This window comes from Hyperolius riggenbachi, chromosome 1 (genome assembly GCF_040937935.1).
Source record: "Hyperolius riggenbachi isolate aHypRig1 chromosome 1, aHypRig1.pri, whole genome shotgun sequence".
NCBI classification, from domain to species: Eukaryota; Metazoa; Chordata; class Amphibia; order Anura; family Hyperoliidae; genus Hyperolius; species Hyperolius riggenbachi.
The window spans coordinates 432,888,649-432,909,809 of record NC_090646.1 but is presented as its reverse complement, the minus strand read 5'-3'; the positions used below and the strand labels follow the sequence as shown (position 1 = coordinate 432,909,809).

The 21,161-nt window shown below is 41.7% G+C and overlaps 1 protein-coding gene across 2 annotated transcripts in view; it reads right to left on the bottom strand.

The window, feature by feature from the left end:
• Window positions 1-21,161, bottom strand: part of ERCC6L2 (ERCC excision repair 6 like 2) — a 289,432-nt gene that overhangs the window by 227,289 nt on the left and 40,982 nt on the right. For both annotated transcript variants that reach the window (XM_068237461.1, XM_068237451.1), the window contains exons 5-7: window positions 18,603-18,796; window positions 17,340-17,501; window positions 56-263 (exon numbers count right to left, since the gene is read on the bottom strand). In XM_068237461.1, coding sequence (XP_068093562.1) covers window positions 56-263; window positions 17,340-17,501; window positions 18,603-18,796 — 564 coding nt within the window. The remainder of the gene's footprint in view (window positions 1-55; window positions 264-17,339; window positions 17,502-18,602; window positions 18,797-21,161) is intronic.

Here is a 21,161-nt window from a genome sequence, read left to right as displayed (position 1 = left end):
AAAACTTTTGTTTACAACGCTTTAAATACACTCATAAAAGATCTTTCATACATACCCGATCATCTTTTTTTGGTAACTGGTTACTTATAAGAGCTTTGGTACGTCTCAGGAAAAATGAGGACATCTTAGCTGCAAGCTTTTGCATGACCTTTCTTCCCGTAGCTAACTCTCGTTTTGTGGCATTGTGTCTTTGTCCAAGTTCGACTGGATTTGAAAATTCTTCCTTGAATTGATTTTTGCTACCAAAATATGCTGGTACAGCCCTAAGTAGACGAAACAATACTGTTCAACAGCGAATTCAGTTAAAGTAAACCTGAACTGAAAATAAACTTATGAGATAATTAATTGTATGTGTAGTTGTAATGATATACGGAACATTAGTAATATAGAACTCAGACTCATATTTTGTTTTTCTTTTTAAGATGTGAATTTTAAAGACTGAATTCTAAAGAGAAGCCATGACAGTGATGTAAAATCTACTATGTTTAGATGCAAATCGAACAGAAGTAATGACCCTTTGAACTTTAAAACTACTTCAGCCCGAAAGCAATATTCACATATCAGCACTGCTGCCATTCATTCGCCAATAACTTTATTACTACTTATCTCACCTAAATAATCTACAGTGGGATGCGAAAGTTTGGGCAATGTTGTTAACTGTCACGATTTTCCTGTACAAATCATTGGTTGTTGCGATAAAAAAAGTCAGTTAAATATATCTTATAGGAAACACACAATGATATTTGAGAAGTGAAATGAAGTTTATTGCATTTACAGAAAGTGTGCAATAATTGTTTAACCACTTCACCACTGAGGGGTTTTACCCCCTGAGCACCAGAGCAATTTTCACCTTTCAGCGCTCCTTCCATTCATTCGTCTATAACTTTATCATTACTTATCGCAATGAAATGAACTATATCTTGTTTTTTCCGCCACCAATTAGGCTTTCTTTAGGTGGGACATTATGCCAAGAAATATTTTTTTCTAAATGTGTTTTAATGGGAAAATAGGAAAAATGTGGGGAAAAAATAATTATTTTTCAGTTTTCGGCCATTATAGTTTTTAAATAATGCATGCTACTGTAATTAAAACCCATGAAATTTATTTGCCCTTTTGTCCCGGTTATAAAACCATTTAAATTATGTCCCTATCACAATGTTTGGCGCCAATATTTTATTTGGAAATAAAGGTGCATTTTTTTCAGTTTTGCGTCCATCCCTAATTACAAGCCCATAGTTTATAAAGTAACAGTGTTATACCCTCTTGACATAAATATTTAAAAAGTTCAGTCCCTATGGTAACTATTTATGTATTTTTTTTAATTGTAAATTTTTGAATTTTTTTTTAATTACAAAAAAAAAAAATGTGAAGTGTGGGAGGTAATGAGTTAATTTTTTGTGTAAAAATCATTTATTTGTATGTGAAAAATGTGTAGGGTGTAGTTTACTATTTGGCCACAAGATGGCCACAGTAACTTTTTGTTTTAATGCGACCTCCAAGCGTCCTTCCGGAAGCTTGGAGGAAGTATAAGGAGGCTGGACACGTGAGCTTTTTCTCACAATGATCGCGCTGCCCATAGGAGAGCAGCGGATCATTGTGGGGCTTAGATCAACGAACAGGAATGGATTTTCCCGTTCATTGATCTCCGGGCGAGCGGGCGGCGGCGTGTTTACTAGCGGCGGGCGGCGTGTTTACGAGCGGGAGCGCGGACAGCGTCGGGTACGCGGAAAGTACGGATTTCTCCGTCCCTGGGGGTTAAAGGATGGAAAAAGGGACGGAGAAATTCGTACGGGCGGGGGTAAAGTGGTTAAACAAAATTAGTCAGGTACATAAATTTGGGCACCACAAAAAATAAATTAAATCAATATTTAGTAAATCCTCCTTTTGCAGAAATTACAGCCTCTTAACCACCCTGGCGTTCTGATTAAATCGCCAGGGTGGCTGCGGGAGGGTTTTTTTTAAATTAAAAAAAAACTATTTCATGCAGCCAACTGAAAGTTGGCTGCATGAAAGCCCACTAGAGGGCGCTCCGGAGGCGTTCTTCCGATCGCCTCCGGCGCCCAGAATAAACAAGGAAGGCCGCAATGAGCGGCCTTCCTTGTTTTGCTTACATCGTCGCCATAGCGACGAGCGGAGTGACGTCATCGACGTCAGCCGACGTCCTGACGTCAGCCGCCTCCGATCCAGCCCTTAGCGCTGGCCGGAACTTTTTGTTCCGGCTACGCTGGGCTCAGGCGGCTGGGGGGACCCTCTTTCGCCGCTGCTCGCGGCGGATCGCCGCAGAGCGGCGGCGATCAGGCAGCACACGCGGCTGGCAAAGTGCCGGCTGCGTGTGCTGCTTTTTATTTGACAAAAATCGGCCCAGCAGGGCCTGAGCGGCAGCCTCTGGCGGTGTTGGACGAGCTGAGCTCGTCCAGACCGCTCAGCAGGTTAAAGCTTCCTGTAGGTTCTAATGAGAGTCTGGATTCTGCTTGAAGGTATTTCCTCTTTACAAAACATCTCTAGATCATTCAGGTTTGATGGCTTTCGAGCATGGACGGCTCTCTTTAACTCACACCACAGATTTTCAATTATATTCAGGTCTGGGGACTGAGATGGCCATTCCAGAACAATGTACTTGTTCCTCTGCATGAATGTCTTAGTGGATTTTGAGCAGTTTTTAAGGCCGTTGTCTTGTTGAAAGGTCCAGCCCCATTGCAGCTTCAGCTTTGCCACTGATTCCTGGACATTGGTCTCCAGAATCTGCTGAAACGGAGCGGAATCCATGCGTCCCTCAACTTTGACAAGATTCCCAGTCCCTGCACTGGTCACACAGAATGATGGAACCACCACCATATTTTACTGTAGGTAGCAGGTGTTTTCCTTGAAATGCTGTGTTTTTCCTCCATACATAACGCCCCCTGTTATGCCCAAGTAACTCAATTTTAGTTTCAGCAGTCCACAGCACCTTATTCCAAAATGAAGCTGGCTTGTCCAAATGTGCTTTAGCATACCTCAAGCGGCTCTGTTTGTGCAGTGGGCGGAGAAAAGGCTTCCTCTCCATACAGCATCTCCTTTTGTAAAGCGCGCCAAATGGTTAAACGATGCACAGTAACTCCATCTGCAGCAAGATGATGTTGCAGGTCTTTGGTGCTGGACTGTTCTCACCATTCGTCGCTTCTGTTTATTCAAGATTTTTCTTGGTCTGCCACTTCGAGCTTTAACTTGAACTGAGCCTGTGGTCTTTCATTTCCTCGCTATGTTCCTAACTGTGGAAACAGACAGCTGAAATCTCTGAGACAGCTTTCTGTGTCCTTCCCCTAAACCATGATGGTGAACAATCTTTGTCTCCAGGTCATTTGAGAGTTGTTTTGAGACCCCCATGTTGCTACTCTTCAAATAAGTTTAAAAGAGGAGGGAAACTTACAATTGAATACTTTTTCTTATAATTGGATTCACCTGTGTATGTAGGTCAGGGGCCACTGAGCTTACCAAGCCAATTTGAGTTTCAATAATTAGTTCTAAAGGTTTAGAATCAATAAAATGACTAAATATTGATTTCATTTCTTTTTTGTGGTGCCCAAATGTATGCACCTGCCTAATTTTGTCTAAACAATTATTGCACACTTTCTGTAAATCCAATTAACTTAATTTCACTTCTCAAATATCACTGTGTGTGTCTCCTATATGATATATTTAACACAAACGTTTTGGGATAGTGTTCTGTGGACTGATGAAACAAAATTAGAAATGTTTGGGCCCATGGATCAACGCTATGTTTGGAGGAGGAAGAACAAGGCCTATGAGGAAAAGAACACCTTGCCTACTGTGAAGCATGGCGGGGGTCAATTATGCTTTGGGGCTGTTTTGCTTCTGCAGGTACAGGGAAGCATCAGCGTGTGCAAGGTACCATGAATTATCTTCAGACCCAGGAGATATTGGATAAAAATGTGATGCAGTCCGTCACAAACCTGAGACTTGGGAGACGTTGGACCTTTCAACAGGACAATGATCCTAAGCATACCTCCAAGTCCACTAGCGCATGGTTGCAGATTAAAGGCTGGAACATTTTGGAGTGGCCATCGCAGTCACCAGACTTAAATCCGATTGAGAACCTCTGGTGGGACTTAAAGAAAGCAGTTGCAGCGCGCAAGTCTAAGAATTTGACTGAACTGGAGGCTTGAAGAATGGGCTAAGATACCCGTAGATCGCTGCAAGACACTTGTGTCAAGCTATGCTTCACGTTTAAAAGCTGTTATAACTGGAAAAGGATGTTGTACTAAGTACTAAGAATGAATGAATGAATGCGCTTTGAGTCCTATGGGAGAAAAGCGCTTTACAAATGTTATTGTATTCTATTGTATTAATGTCACTTGGTGGTTGAATAAAACTGATAATGATGTGAGCACAGAAAAGACATTTGTGGTTATTTCATTATAAATGTTATGCTATATTTGTCTGACTTACAAGTGCCTCTTTAACCCTCCTCTTGTGTTAGGGTCAGAACCAACCCGTTTTCAGGTTTTGAATGTCTATAAGTATCACATAAATTTGTTTATTGCATCAAGATTTTTTTACTTTGTCAGGAACCTCTATTTAAACAATGTAATAGAAAAATAATCCTTTTCACTAAATTAGAAAATACTATGGTGAAAATTATGGCGTTTATGGTGTTAGGGTCAATTCTGACCCAGTTATGATATAGGATTATAGAACACTAATAAGTGCCAAAACTAAAATCATAAAAATTCTTTCTGCTTAGTAACACTGTCAGGCACCATCCCACTCACAGCCAATCACCTCTTAGCCAAAATCTGACAAGCTTGCTCCCATAAGGGATGTCTGGGAGAAATGGGTTCAGCTCCTACCACTAATGTTTCACCCTGGGCCTCAGGTAACAGTAGATGAACGTTTGATCCCTTTCCGTGGAAATTGCACCTTCCGACAGTATATGCCCAGTAAGCCAGGCAAATACGGCATAAAAATCTGGGCAGCCTGTGATGCAAAAACAAGCTATGCATGGAACCTACAGATTTACACCGGCAAACCCGAAAGTGGCATCCCTGAGAAAAAACAAGGACAACGTGTAGTCCTTGATATGACTACTGGACTGTGGGGTCACAATATCACATGTGACAATTTTTTTTACCAGCTATGACCTTGGACAAGAACTTCTCAGGAGGAAACTTACCATGGTAGGCACAATAAAAAAAAAAAAAAAAAAGCCTGAGCTACACACTGAAATTTTGCAAGTGAAGGACAGAGCTCCACTTTCTTCAAAATTTGCTTTTACAGACACCATCACTGTTGTTTCATATTGTCCAAAAAAAAAATGTGATACTTATGTCCAATTTTCACAAAGATGCAGCTGTGTCATCAATAAGTGACAAAAAGCCCACAATTATCCTAGATTACAATAAAAACAAAGGGGGAGTGGACAACCTGGACAAGCTGACTGCTACCTATACTTGTCAGCGAATGACCAGGAGATGGCCGATGGTTGTGTTTTATAACAGCCTAGATGTGTCTGCATACAATGCATTTGTGTTATGGACCCACATCCATCCAGGTTGGAACACAAAAAAGAATAACAAGCGGAGAATATTTCTCGAGGAGCTAGGAAGTTCCCTTGTCAAGGCACACAATGAGCAAAAGAAACGGGTGTCTCGAGATCCAATCGCTGCAGCCATGATCAGACAGATGTAGAGTTCATCAAGCACTCCATCCACACCATCAACAACACAAAGAGAATCAGTGCCAGCATCCTCATCATCATCTAGCCTTGCCACAACATCAACCAGCACAGCCACAACTCCAGTGATGCCATCCGATTCTAAAAGAAAGAGGTGTCAGGTCTGCCACAGCAATAAGGACAGAAAGACACACACATTATGCTTCCACTGTAAAATATATATCTGCAAAGAACATGCTAAAAGTGTCAGCTTTTGCCACACATGCATCTAAAAACACCCACACAAACACATGCAAGTTTTTGCACAAAGATGCTTTGAAACTAGTACTTGATTTCTATTGGTTTGCCTTGCTTGATTGTGTGTTGTTTGTTTGACCTTGCAAGTCTACATTTTGTATTATTACTGGCTTTTCATTGTTTATGAATGTTTTATGTTAAAAAAAAAGACTTTTGGCTATATTCATGAAGTAAATATATATGGGTCAAAATTGACCCTAACACCATCAATGTTATTATAGTTAATGTTATTAAAATAAAAATATAAAAAAAAATATTTAACCACTTCCCGACCACCGTATATACAATTGGCGGCCGGGAAGTGGACGCCGCAAGGACCGCCGTATTGACAATTGGCGGCGGTCCTTGTATGGGCATGGGCGGAGCGATCGCGTCATCCGTGACGCGATCCTCCGCCTCCGCCTGGCGCCGCTCACCCGCCGCAACATCCCGCCGGCCATACGGAAGCGCCGGCGGGATGTTAACCCGACGATCGCCGCATACAAAGTGTATAATACACTTTGTAATGTTTACAAAGTGTATTATACAGGCTGCCTCCTGCCCTGGTGGTCCCAATGTCCGAGGGACCACCAGGGCAGGCTGCAGCCACCCTAGTCTGCACCAAGCACACTGATTTCCCCCCCCCCCCTGCCCCAGATCGCCCACAGCACCCATCAGACCCCCCCCTGCCCACCCCCCAGACCCCTGTTTGAACCCAATCACCCCCCTAATCACCCATCAATCACTCCCTGTCACTATCTGTCAACGCTATTTTTTTTTTATCCCCCCCCCTGCCCCCCGCACCCTCCTGATCACCCCCCCACCCCTCAGATTCTCCCCAGACCCCCCCCCCCCCATGTACTGTATGCATCTATCCCCCCTGATCACCTGTCCATCACCTGTCAATCACCCGTCAATCACCCCCTGTCACTGCCACCCATCAATCAGCCCCTAACCTGCCCCTTGCGGGCAATCTGATCACCCCCCCACACCAATAGATCGCCCGCAGATCTGACATCAGATCACCTCCCAAATCCATTGTTTACATCTATTCTCTCCTCTAAACACCCACTAATTACCCATCAATCACCCCCTATCACCACCTGTCACTTTTACCTATCAGATCAGACCCTAATCTGCCCCTTGCGGGCACCCAATCACCCGCCCACACGCTCAGATTGCCCTCTGACCCCCCCCCTTATCAATTCACCAGTGCATTAATTACATCTGTTCTTCCCTGTAATAACCCACTGATCACCTGTCAATCACCTGCCAATCACCTATCACCCATCAATCACCCCCTGTCACTGCCACCCATCAATCAGCCCCTAACCTGCCCCTTGCGGGCAATCTGATCACCCACCCACACCATTAGATCGCCCGCAAACCCGCCGTCAGATTACCTCCCAAATGTATTGTTACATTTGTTATCTTCTCTAAACACCCACTAATTACCCATCAATCACCCCCTATCACCAACCGTCACTGTTACCTATCAGATCAGACCCTGATCAGACCCTAATCTGCCCCTTGCGGGCACCCAATCACCCGCCCACACGCTCAGATTGCCCTCAGAACCCCCCCCCCCCCTCTTATAAATTCGCCAGTGCATTAATTACATCTGGCCTTCCCTGTAATAACCCACTGATCACCTGTCAATCACCTGCCAATCACCTATCACCCATCAATCACCCCCTGTCACTGCCACCCAACAATCAGCCCCTAACCTGCCCCTTGCGGGCAAACTGATCACCCACCCACACCAATAGATCGCCCGCAGATCCGACATCAGATCACCACCCAAGCGCAGTGTTTCCATCTATTCTCTCCTCTAAACACCCACTAATTACCCATCAATCACCCATCAATCACCCCCTATCACCACCTGTCACTGTTACCCATCAGATCAGACCCTAATCTGCCCCTTGCGGGCACCCAATCGCCCGCCTACACGCTCAGATTGCCCTCAGACCCCCCCTTATCAATTCGCCAGTGCAATATTTACATCTGTTCTCCCCTGTAATAACCCACTGATTACCTGTCAAATCACCTATCAATCACCCATCAATCACCCCCTGTCACTGCCACCCATCAATCACCCCCTGTCACTGCCACCCATCAATCACCCCCTGTCACTGCCGCCCATCAATCACCCGCTGTCACTGCCACCCATCAATCAGCCCCTAACCTGCCCCTTGCGGGCAATCTGATCACCCACCCACACCAATAGATCGCCCGCAGATCCGACGTCCGATCACCTCCCAAGTGCAGTGTTTACATCTGTTCTCTACCCTAAACACCCACTAATTACCCATCAATCACCCCCTGTCACTGCTACCTATCAGATTAGACCCCTATCTGCCCCTAGGGCACTCAATCACCCGCCCACACCCTCAGAATGCCCTCAGACCCCAGCCCTGATCACCTCGCCAGTGCATTGCTTGCATCTATTCCCCCCTCTAATCACACCTTGAGACACCCATAAATCACCTCCTGTCACCCCCTAGCACACCTACCCATCAGATCAGGCCCTAATTTGCCCCGTGTGGGCTCCTGATCACTCGGCCAAACCCTCAGATCCCCCTCAGACCCCATTCCGATCACCTCCCCAGTGCATTGATTGCATCTATTTTCCCCTCTAACCACCCCCTGAGACACCCATCAATCACCTCCTGTCACCCCCCTAGCACTCCTATCCATCAGATCAGGCCCAATACAACCTGTCATCTAAAAGGCCACCCTGCTTATGACCGGTTCCACAAAATTCGCCCCCTCATAGACCACCTGTCATCAAAATTTGCAGATGCTTATACCCCTGAACAGTCATTTTGAGACATTTGGTTTCCAGACTACTCACGGTTTTGGGCCTGTAAAATGCCAGGGCGGTATAGGAACCCCACAAGTGACCCCATTTTAGAAAAAAAGACACCCCAAGGTATTCTGTTAGGTGTATGACGAGTTCATAGAAGATTTTATTTTTTGTCAAAAGTTAGCGGAAATTGATTTTTATTGGTTTTTTTATCACAAAGTGTCATTTTTCACTAACTTGTGACAAAAAATAAAATCTTCTATTAACTCGCCATACACCTAACGGAATACCTTGGGGTGTCTTCTTTCTAAAATGGGGTCACTTGTGGGGTTCCTATACTGCCCTTGCATTTTAGGGGCCCTAAACCGCGAGGAGTAGTCTAGAAAACAAATGCCTCAAAATGACCTGTGAATAGGACGTTGGGCCCCTTAGCGCACCTAGGCTGCAAAAAAGTGTCACACATGTGGTACCGCCGTACTCAGGAAAAGTAGTATAATGTGTTTTGGGGTGTATTTTTACACATACCCATGCTGGGTGGGAGAAATTTCTATGTAAATGGACAATTGTGTGTAAAAAAATCAAACAATTGTCATTTACAGAGATATTTCTCCCACTTAGCATGGGTATGTGTAAAAATACACCCCAAAACGCATTATACTACTTCTCCTGAGTACGGCGGGACCACATGTGTGGCACTTTTTTTTACACCCTAAGTACGCTAAGGGGCCCAAAGTCCAATGAGTACCTTTAGGATTTCGCAGGTCATTTTGCGACATTTGGTTTCAAGACTACTCCTCACGGTTTAGGGCCCCTAAAATGCCAGGGCAGTATAGGAACCCCACAAATGACCCCATTCTAGAAAGAAGACACCCAAAGGTATTCCGTACGGAGTATGGTGAGTTCATAGAAAATTTTATTTTTTGTCACAAGTTAGCGGAAAATGACACTTTGTGAAAAAAAACAATTAAAATCAATTTCCGCTAACTTGTGACAAAAAAATAAAAACTTCTATGAACTCACCATACTCCTAACGGAATACCTTGGGGTGTCTTCTTTCTAAAATGGGGTCATTAGTGGGGTTCCTATACTGCCCTGGCATTTTAGGGGCCCTAAACCGTGAGGAGTAGTCTTGAAACAAAAATGACCTGTGAAATCCTAAAGGTACTCGTTGGACTTTGGGCCCCTTAGTGCAGTTAGGGTGCAAAAAAGTGCCACACATGTGGTATCGCCGTACTCGGGAGAAGTAGTATAATGTGTTTTGGGGTGTATTTTTACACATACCCATGCTGGGTGGGAGAAATACTTCAGTAAATGACAATCTTTTGATTTTTTTACACACAATTGTCCATTTACAGAGGTATTTCTCCCCCCCAGCATGGGTATGTGTAAAAATACACCCCAAAACACATTGTACTACTTCTCCCGAGTATGGCGATACCACATGTGTGGCACTTTTTTGCACCCTAACTGCGCTAAAGGGCCCAAAGTCCAATGAGTACCTTTAGGATTTCACAGGTCATTTTGAGAAATTTCATTTCAAGACTACTCCTCACGGTTTAGGGCCCCTAAAATGCCAGGGCAGTATAGGAACCCCACAAATGACCCCATTTTAGAAAGAAGACACCCCAAGGTATTCCGTTAGTAGTATGGCGAGTTCATAGAAGATTTTATTTTTTGTCACAAGTTAGCGGAAATTGATTTTAATTGTGTTTTTTCACAAAGTGTCATTTTCCGCTAACTTTTGACAAAAAATAAAATCTTCTATGAACTCACCATACTCCTAACGGAATACCTTGGGGTGTCTTCTTTCTAAAATGGGGTCATTTGTGGGGTTCCTATACTGCCCTGGCATTTTAGGGGTCCTAAACCGTGAGGAGTAGTCTTGAAATAAAATTTCTCAAAATGACCTGTGAAATCCTAAAGGTACTCATTGGACTTTGGGCCCTTTAGCGCAGTTAGGGTGCAAAAAAGTGCCACACGTGGTATCGCCGTACTCAGGAGAAGTAGTATAATGTGTTTTGTGGTGTATTTTTACACATACCCATGCTGAGTGGGAGAAAGATCTCTGTAAATGGACAATTGTGTGTAAAAAAAATTAACAAATTGTCATTTACAGAGATATTTCTCCCACCCAGCATGGGTATGTGTAAAAATACACCCCAAAACACATTATACTACTTCTCCTGAGTACGGCAATACCACATGTGTGGCACTTTTTTGCAGCCTAACTGCGCTAAGGGGTCCAAAGTCCAATGAGCACCTTTAGGCTTTACAGGGGTGCTTACAATTTAGCACCCCCCAAAATGTCAGGACAGTAAACACACCCCACAAATGACCCCATTTTGGAAAGTAGACCCTTCAAGGTATTCAGAGAGGGGCATGGTGAGTCCGTGGCAGATTTCATTTTTTTTTTTGTCGCAAGTTAGAAGAAATGGAAACTTTTTTTTTTTTTTTTTCTCACAAAGTGTCATTTTCCGCTTACTTGTGACAAAAAATAATATCTTCTATGAACTCACTATGCCTCTCAGTGAATACTTTGAGATGTCTTCTTTCCAAAATGGGGTAATTTGGGGGGTATTTATACTATCCTGGAATTCTAGCCCCTCATGAAACATGACAGGGGGTCAGAAAAGTCATAGATGCTTGAAAATGAGAAAATTCACTTTTTGCACCATAGTTTGTAAACGCTATAACTTTTACCCAAACCAATAAATATACACTGAATGGGGTTTTTTTTTATCAAAAACATGTTTGTCCACATTTTTCGCGCTGCATGTATACAGAAATTTTACTTTATTTGAAAAATGTCAGCACAGAAAGTTAAAAAAATCATTTTTTTGCCAAAATTCATGTCTTTTTTGATGAATATAATAAAAAGTAAAAATCGCAGGAGCAATCAAACAGCACCAAAAGAAAGCTTTATTAGTGACAAGAAAAGGAGCCAAAATTCATTTAGGTGGTAGGTTGTATGAGCGAGCAATAAACCGTGAAAGCTGCAGTGGTCTGAATGGAAAAAAAGTGGCCGGTCCTTAAAGGGAAGGTTCAAGCAAAATAAAAAAAATGTGTTTCACTTACCTGGGGCTTCTGCCAGCCCCATGCAGCCATCCTGTGCCCTCGTAGTCTCTCACTGCTGCTCCAGTCCCCCGCTGGGAGCTTTCTGACCTCGGAGGTCGGCGGGACGCATTGCGTACATTTTTACGCATTCCCGCTAGTGCAGGAACATTAACACATACATTTTTACGTATAACTGGTTTAATGCGTAAATTTTTACGCATTAAACCAGTAATGCGTAAAAATGTATGTGTTAATGTTCATGCATTAGCGGGAATGCGTAAAAATGTACGCAATGCGGCCCGCCGACCTCCGAGGTCAGAAAGCTGCCAGCGGGGGACTGGAGCAGCAGTGAGTGACTACGAGGGCACAGGATGGCTGCATGGGGCTGGCAGAAGCCCCAGGTAAGTGAAACACATTTTTTATTTTGCTTGGACATTCCCTTTAAGGGGTAGAAAGCCCTAGGTCCTCAAGTGGTTAAGAGATGTGTTCAAATACTCCTCAGCAACATTCTGGTGACATAACAACCTTTTATTTACTTATAATATTCTATTTAGGTTTATTTTACCATTTTTTAAATTTGAAAATGAGAGGTATGCTATCAAAAGAAAGGTTAAAGGGGTCACACCAAAAATATTAAAACCAATCTTTTCAAGGATAAAGAAGCCTAACAAGGTAACCAAGAGGTAAGAAACAAATTGGATGATAAATATTTGTTCAGAGGGTATTTTATGGCTGATTTAAGACATGGGTCAAAACCGACCCGTTAACATCATGGATAGTAACAGAAAGCTAACATAAGAGGAGGGTTAATTGTAAACAAAATGACCGAAATGATCAAAATCAATGTCAAACTGGCCAAAACACTCAATTTCAGTGGGGGTTGAATACTTTTGAACACAACTGTAGGTCCAGTTTGCATTAAGTGGTTAAAATTTAAAATATTGTATACACAACATATAAGACTTTAATTTGTCCTAGAATTGAATGAACTATAAATAATTTTTTCCTGTTGTCGCTGTCATTTACAGGATGTAGCAAAAATATGACAGGTTTTAGACTAATCAATATCCTCATGAGGTATTCTTAGTATTTCCTTTATTCTTTACAAAAGCACTTGTTACAAATTGCTAAGAAAACTTCTAGATTTTTGCTTAGCAACTGAAATTAAGGCCCAAACACTACAGTTCTCAGTAATTTTAACCAAAAGTGAACAGACTGCAAAATGAACAATCAATTTTTGTGTGGTACTTTAGCCTGTATCCCCCACTGGGGAGAATTTTCCTTGCGCCTATCCCAGGACCCTTAAAAAGGTAACTGAACTGCCATGAGACACAATGATTATTGTTGATTTATATAGCGCCAGCACCTTCCATGGCGCTGTACAACAGTATACAGGGTATGACAATACAAAATAAACAATACAACAGTTAAAACAAGACAATGGTGGATTACCGCTGATCAGGGATGTGCTTCGGATAAAATTCGAATGAAATCCGAATGAATTTCATCCTCTAATTACTGCACCTGAGCTGATGTGTGTGTGTGTGTGGGGGGGGGGGGGTTAAACTTACTCAGCAGCTGCCTTCTTTAACCTGTCCCACACTGCATTCCAAGCCGCGTCACGTGACTAGTACGCTTCCTCCTTCAACCCAGAAGGAGGAAGTGTTTGTGGTCTTGTGGCCGTGGCTTGGGATGTGCCGTGAGACGGGTTAAAGAAGAAGGCTGCTGGGTACGTTTAATTCCCCTGCCCCCCCCCCCCCCCCCCCCCCCGCACACACCCACCCAGGTGCAGTAATTAGAGGATGAAATCCGAATGAAACTCATTTAGAATTAATCCGAATTTTATCCGGAATTCATCCTTGCCGCTGATGCAGTGAATAATCAGCTACAGATTTTTACGCAGGGGTGGGAAATATGCACACACATTAAACAGCACTGAGACAAAGAGACCTGTCCAAAAGGTCTTACAGTCTAAAGGTTTAGGCTGGTTTCACAGAGGGACGTTAAAGTCCCACGTTACAGCAGCCAGTAACGCAGCCTAACTCACAGCACTGTAAACTCAATTGTGCCGTTCACAGTGCACACGTTGCGTTACATAGTAACGCAGCACGTTTAAACAAAGTGCTGCATGCTGTACGTTATACTGGGCTAAGCAGCGTTAGACTGCTTGCACATGCTCAATAATGTTGGAGGAGGAGGTCTCACCTCCTCCTTCACAGCCAGCCACATGGCTAATTAATATTCACTGCACTGCAGAGACTCCTGGTAGGACTGTAGTGTTGTCCGGATCATGAACGAATCGTTCATTTGATCCGGATCTTTTTTGTGAGTCGAATCATCTGGATCATCACAATGAAAGATTCGGTTCACAGTGGATGTCTGTCTGGAAGAAACAGGAACATACAGAATGTACAGTGCAGGGAAAGTCCTGTCCTGCTAGTCATTTAACTCATCTGCTTCCCTAGTAAAATGATTCAAATGATTCTGTTCAAAGATCCGGATCTTTTGAATGATCCAATTCAAATGATCCGAATCCTTAAAAAGATCCGGACTTCCTATCACTAACCTGGAGCGGCTGCTTTGAGAGCTGCATAACGCAGCTCAATCTGACGTCCAACTTCAACACCACCATTCGTTGCATTAGGGGCATGTTATGCGACCATAACGTCCCCTAAAACGCAACATCTTGGTGTGTAAGTAGCCTTAAGGTATAGGACAGTAGCTAAGGGGAAGCTGTGTATGAGATGGCAGAAATGGTGGTCAGATGCTGCAGTGTCCTAGGTAGGAGATTATGCTTGCCTGAAGAGGTGAGTTTTCAGATTGCACCTAAAAAGAGTAAGTGTGGACTAAGATAAACGTGTATGGCACAGTCCTAATCCTACTTAAAACTAGGCTGTGCTTTTTTTTTCTTTCGTTTTCTCAATGTAAAGGTTAAAAATATAACGCTCTGATTAACAGTTTCTCTCAAGTCAGACTTCTGTTGGACTGTAGCGTAAATCACTGATAACCAATTACAGCCTATAAAAACTTTTGCATGGCAGAGAGACAATCCTAAGTAAAGAGAAATAGATACCCATTTTGAGATGGGGGTTCTAAAACAGTCATCCTTCAGCTTAACTTTTATCTTACGCTTTTAGAATGTATACATGTGTGCTCATATGTGAAGAGGAGCACAGCCCGGACAATGGGAAAATCTGATGAATTAATGTATAAACGAATATTGTAAAAACATAATCCATTGTATACATTATGTTATTTTTACTACAGTTCCCCTTTAAGGCTAGTTTCACAGTGGGATGTTAAAGTCCCACGTTACAGCAGCCAGTAACGCAGCCTAACTCACAGCACTGTAAAATCAATGTGCTGTTCACAGTGCACACGTTGCGTTACATAGTAACGCAGCACGTTTAAACAAAGTGCTGCATACTGTACGTTAGACTGGGCTAAGCCACGTTAGACTGTTTGCACATGCTCCGTAATGTTGGAGGAGGAGGTCTCTCCTCCTCCTCTGCGGCCAGCCACTTGGCCAATTAATATTCACTGCACTGTGGTGACTCGTGGTGCGACTGTAGTGTTGTCCGGATCATGAACGAATCGTTCATTTGATCTGGATCTTATTTGTGAGTCGAATCATCCGGATCATCACAATGAAAGATTCGGTTCACAGTGGATGTCTGTCTGGAAGAAACAGGAACATACAGAATGTACAGTGCAGGGAAAGTCCTGTCCTGCTAGTCATTTCACCCAGTCTGCTTCCCTAGTAAAATGATTCAAATGATTTGGTTCAAAGATCCGGATCTTTTCAATGATCCGATTGAAATGATCTGAATCCTTAAAAAGATCCGTACTTCCTATCACTAACCTGGAGCGGCTGCTTTGAGAGCTGCATAACGCAGCTCAATCTGACGTCCAACTTCAACACCACCATGCGTTGCGTTAGGGGCACGTTATGCGACCATAACGTCCCCTAAAACGCAACGTCTTGGTGGGAAAGTAGCCTGAACATTTCACTAACGAAACACTAATCCACACCTTTTACTGGGCCCCATCACAATGCTTTTTAAATATGACAGACACTCTTACTAATTTACTTTAGCCTCATTGATCACACTTACCACTGACCAGTCCCAATCATTCATTCTTTTACTTTAGTAATAGCAGCAGGGTATATCTTACCAATCCTTTCTCACACCTTTCCACAATGCAAAACAGGCTACAGGGTAGTGTGTCCGTACAATAATCAGTCCCAGAATTTTCCCAGAAAAATCTTATTGGGTGACAGTTGCTGAAACTGTTTATGTGGCTTTAAACAATGCTGCTGTTCAGAAACATTGAAAGCCACCCAGAAAGCACAGAGCGGATTTGTCATAAGGAAACTGAGTCATATTATTAAACAGTTAAAAAGAAAAGACTTTAAACATTACTTTGTTGTCAGAGAGCTGTAATTTAACACACAATGTGCACCACATATTTAACTTGATTACAAGTGTTAATTTCCTGTTCAACTCAAAGCTAAGGTTATTTCCAGGATGAATGTGGCATAAATGAAACAAAACTAACTCAAACACCACAGAGGATGCCGGAAAATCATAACAAATCCATGTCAATCAATCTTCCTTCATACGGCAATTTCCCCCCCAAGAGTGCAAGAACTCGGTTGCGTGCCAAAACATCAACAGATATTAAACAGTTTCAATTAAAGACTTGTGTTTTAAACTGATAAAGTTATTAAAAAGAATTTTGCTGCAGGCAGAAGACCAACGCAGCTTCTATTACAGCACTATGAGTTTAAGTCAGAATGCCATACGTTACCAGCATCAGAATATTTTGTTGTGGTTGTAACTTCACTATGCTGCAAAAGTAGCACGGATAATACAAGAATATGTAAATGCTTAAAATTATTGGTAAAATAAAGATGATTTTAAACTTATGGCACTCTTAAAGCATGCCTGAACTGACAAGTGACATGAGGATATACACAAAACATACACAAAAAAAACTACTGCTTTTACCTATGCAAATGAGGCAGTTGAAGCGCAGTGGAATTTAGCCCCAGCTCTCCTGAAAAGTACAGAGAAGCCAAAACACTTCTGTTTGGCTGAGAAAACACTGCTGATAAAGAGACAGGTCTGTGAAGATCCCACAGCTATTATTCAGCACTTAAACAAATAAAAAAATATGTGAGACTCCAGGAATGTTCTATTTACTGTTTGTATTACAAAGGCAATTACCAGTAATTACGGTATCTCAAAAGTTTATTTTCGGTTCAGGTTTACTTTAAAGGTATTCAAAAGAAAAACACTAGATATAGATTTAATTCTTCATAGTGTAATAAAAAAACTAAAAAGGTGTTGGTAGAATAGAAGTATAAAAAAAATGAAAAAAAAATAAACACAACAAAACTACTAGAAAAGATTCAATCATTGTTATATTCAAAATATTACTGGGATAATAATTTAAAAGTAAACAGTTCTCCTCTTCCATCCCCAATTCATATAATCATTTATCAATTATAAACATTTGACTTACCAATCCATAACACACCACAGCTCCTCCATGTTGTTCTGCAGTATAGTTCCTGTAAGTCCAATACGAACGTTACATTTTAATAATTTCATGACCTGAGTCACTCTTGCCTTTGGGTTTTTTATTTTATGTACTTCATCTACAATGACAGCCGACCAGTCAATACTGGAGATGGAAAAAATAAAGTTACAACATAGTCAGGCAGATATTGTTGGGTTGCTCCAATTTTGTTTGGAAAAGCATGATAATGTACTGTACACCAAACATTTGTGGGGATGTTGGGTTTTCCTGTGCACATGTCTATGGTCACGGTCACCATATTTACCAGAAACATACTGAAGTCCTTATAAAACAGCCTACTAAGCTCCTTATACGGTGTATGGCAGATCTGACGGAGACTTCTCAACAAAACAAGAACTACACTATAATTTTTATCATTATTATTATTATTATTATTGAGTACTTTAGATAGTGTGTTGTTAACTGTCAGAGGAGCTCGCAATCCAATCCAACCATAGCCAGTCATTCATTGTCTAACGTTCCTATTTTAGGATTAGGCCAATTTTTTTAATCTTTTATTTTCTGGGGCAAGAGGGAGACCAATTAACCTGGAGGAAAGCCATGCAAACATGGTGATAGCATACAAACTCCATGCAGTAATGACTGCTCTCAAAGTTCTGTAAAGAAGACATATCTTTATTATTATTATTTAGTATTTATATAGTGCCAACATCTTCCACAGCGCTATACAGTGTATATATTGTCTTATCACTTAACTGTCCTTCAGAGGGGCTCACAATCTAATCCCTACCATAGTTATATGTCTGTGTATGTATCGCAGTCTAGGGCCAATTTTAGGGGGAAGACAATTAACTTGTATGTTTTTGGGATGTGGGAGGAAAACTGAGTGTCTCTAGTTTACGGCTACGTACAGTGATAAAGATCAAGCTACTATGCATATTGTGCTTCATACCAGTAATGACATAAAGGTGGTCCAACACAATTTGAGGTGATATGGTAAAGTCACTTAGGGTAAAAGGGAAGTGATTAGGGCCAGAAGGAAAAGTGATTGAGGGGGCTGTTAAGCACATGGAAGGTACACATATCTTTTAGAAGATTTGGTAAATATGTTGGCCCTAGCATTAGTGTGAAGTTCTGGAAACAAAATATACTTGCATAATAATGTATTATTAGGAGATCTTAGCCAAATTTTTTAAAACATTTTAGGAGAACAGGTAAGGCTTAACGTCTCAGTGTTATACCTACCTGTTTAAATCATCCAAACACAGACGAAGAGTTTCATAAGTGGTCAACGCGATTTCATATTTTCCTTGTTTCAAGCGAGCCAACTCATAATCTCTCTTGCTGCCATGAATAACTGTCACTCTGAAATATCCCCATGTCTCTAGCTCATCCTTCCAATTGAAAAGCACAGATAAAGGTGACACAATCAGAAAAACCTGAAAGAAAATGTGAAATTAATAAGCATACTCAAAAGGTGCTGTATTAACAGTGTATGAACACGATAAACAACTGCATGCAAGGAACTATAGACTCCTGACTCGCTGGTTTCGCAATCCGGCACAGATCTCAAGATGGCGGGAGGGTCATTCTGATATTTGTTGGAGATGCGGGAAAGAGCCGGGGGATTACATACATATGTGGTGGGGATGTGATAGCATTTCTCATTTATGGAGGCTCGCGTTTGAGTGGTATGATGAAAATTAATCTATGTCAAATAGCTTGCTCCCCGGAGATTGCGTTACTTTCCATGTTCCCTAGGTCAATAAAGTATGCAAAGGGGTCTATCCTGTGGCATCTGATGTCCTCAGTTAGATATCTGATAGCTAAGTTCTGGAAAGTAGATGCTAAATTGAGGGCAGTAGATCTAGTTGAAGCTCTCAATAATGCAATGAGGATGGAAGAGTTGGTTCTGTCAGCGCAGAATCAGATGTGAAAATTCTACAGCCAATGGGCAATTTGGTTGGAGTTTAGAGAGAGGCTGGGGGATGTGATCATGGTTGGCGATTAGATGTATCTAGGGGTGGGTAAGTTGTAGTCAAGGTGGACATTAAATATTTAACGGAGAATACCATCTAACTAAGCATTTCCCTCTTCCTTCCCCTTTTTCCCCCTTTGTTTTTTTTTTCTCTCTTCTCTCTATTTTCTTTTTTGTCCTTATTTGTTTCAAATGGGTCTGTAGTATCATACACTATTATATCCATGACTTTCCAGGAGAAATGTGGACACACGGGCCACATGTGTAAAGGAACGTTGTGATAGTCCAGTCTCTCTTTCTGTCCTCTCCCCATGGGGGGGAATGGAATTTGGAGAGAGATATGTGAAAGTTTCATGGAAGGCTGCTCTGAAATTGATTGTGCTTTCTAGATAAGTTTGTTGGTGTAGCAGCACTGACATTTCTTAATCTGTATAGGAGTGCATGTATACTATGTTGACCTAATAAAAATTAGGATTGTCAAAAAAAACTGCATGCACACAGAAATAGCAACAATTATTATTATTTTTATTTATATGGCACCAACAGCTTCCGTAGCTCTGTGCATAGTACAAAACAAATAGTGGGGAACATGTATATGTTACAGGCAAAGCACGAAATTCAGGCATTCTATAGAATGCCTGACCATTTTAGGCAAAGTACGAAATGTCTGTTTTTGTTAAGTACTTTGCCTAGGCATTCTATAGAATGCCTGAATTTCGTACTTTGGCTGTAACATATACAGGTGAATTTACAACCGACCGCCTGTAGATGTGAGTGGTGTCTCTCTCCTTTCCTCTCCTCTCCTCTCCTGTTATGTCTGCAGCTCTCTTTCTCTTCCTTACTTTAGTTTTTTTTCAGTAGTGCTCTCTTGTCTGTGCCTCTGCTTTGCTTTGTCAATCTCACCAATGGCTGGTCTCTTCTTTGGTCTCTCTGCCTCAATTTTCTCACACAAAAAAAAAATCATGCTCATTTCTTGCTGCCAAGTAAAGCATTGTATCATGACTCATGTGTATGTGTATATCTATCTATCTATCTATCTATCTATCTATCTATCTATCTATCTATCTATCTATATATATATATCTATATATATATATCTATATATATATATATATATATATATATATATATCTATATCTATATCTATCTATATATCTATATCTATATCTGAGAGGCACAGACTAACCAGCAAGCTCATGGTGACCCAGAACTCAGTGGAGTGTGTAAGGGACTACAATGGTCCTAAAAGCCCCCTTACTAAGATGTTAAGAAAAACAAAAGTTTGCTTTCCTAAAACAGAAAGAATTTGCGATAATTCAGGTTGGAGTGAGCTCGAGATGTCTCCCAGAGCAACACTGCTGACTATATGCAAATTAACCATTGTACCCTTAGAAGCTAAACACACCTCCAGAACCGCTGGAATGCAATGATGTGTCAGCTTGTTAATATGTACAGAGCCATAATAATCCAACATGCATACAGACTGCTTCAGATTGTTTGATCCTCATCAGTGCATGGCATGGATTAATTAACATGGACATATTAACAAGCTGACACATCATTGCATTCCAGCGGTTCTGGAGGTGTGTTTAGCTTCTAAGGGTACAATGGTTAATTTGCATATATTCAGCAATATATTCAGCAGTGGTGCTCTGGGAGACATCTCGAGCTCACTCCAACCTGAATTATCGCAAATTCTTTCTGTTTTAGGAAAGCAAACTTTTGTTTTTCTTAACATCTTAGTAAGGGGGCTTTTAGGAGCATTGTAGTCCCTTACACACTCCAATGAGTTCTGGGTCACCATGAGCTTGCTGGTTAGTCTGTGC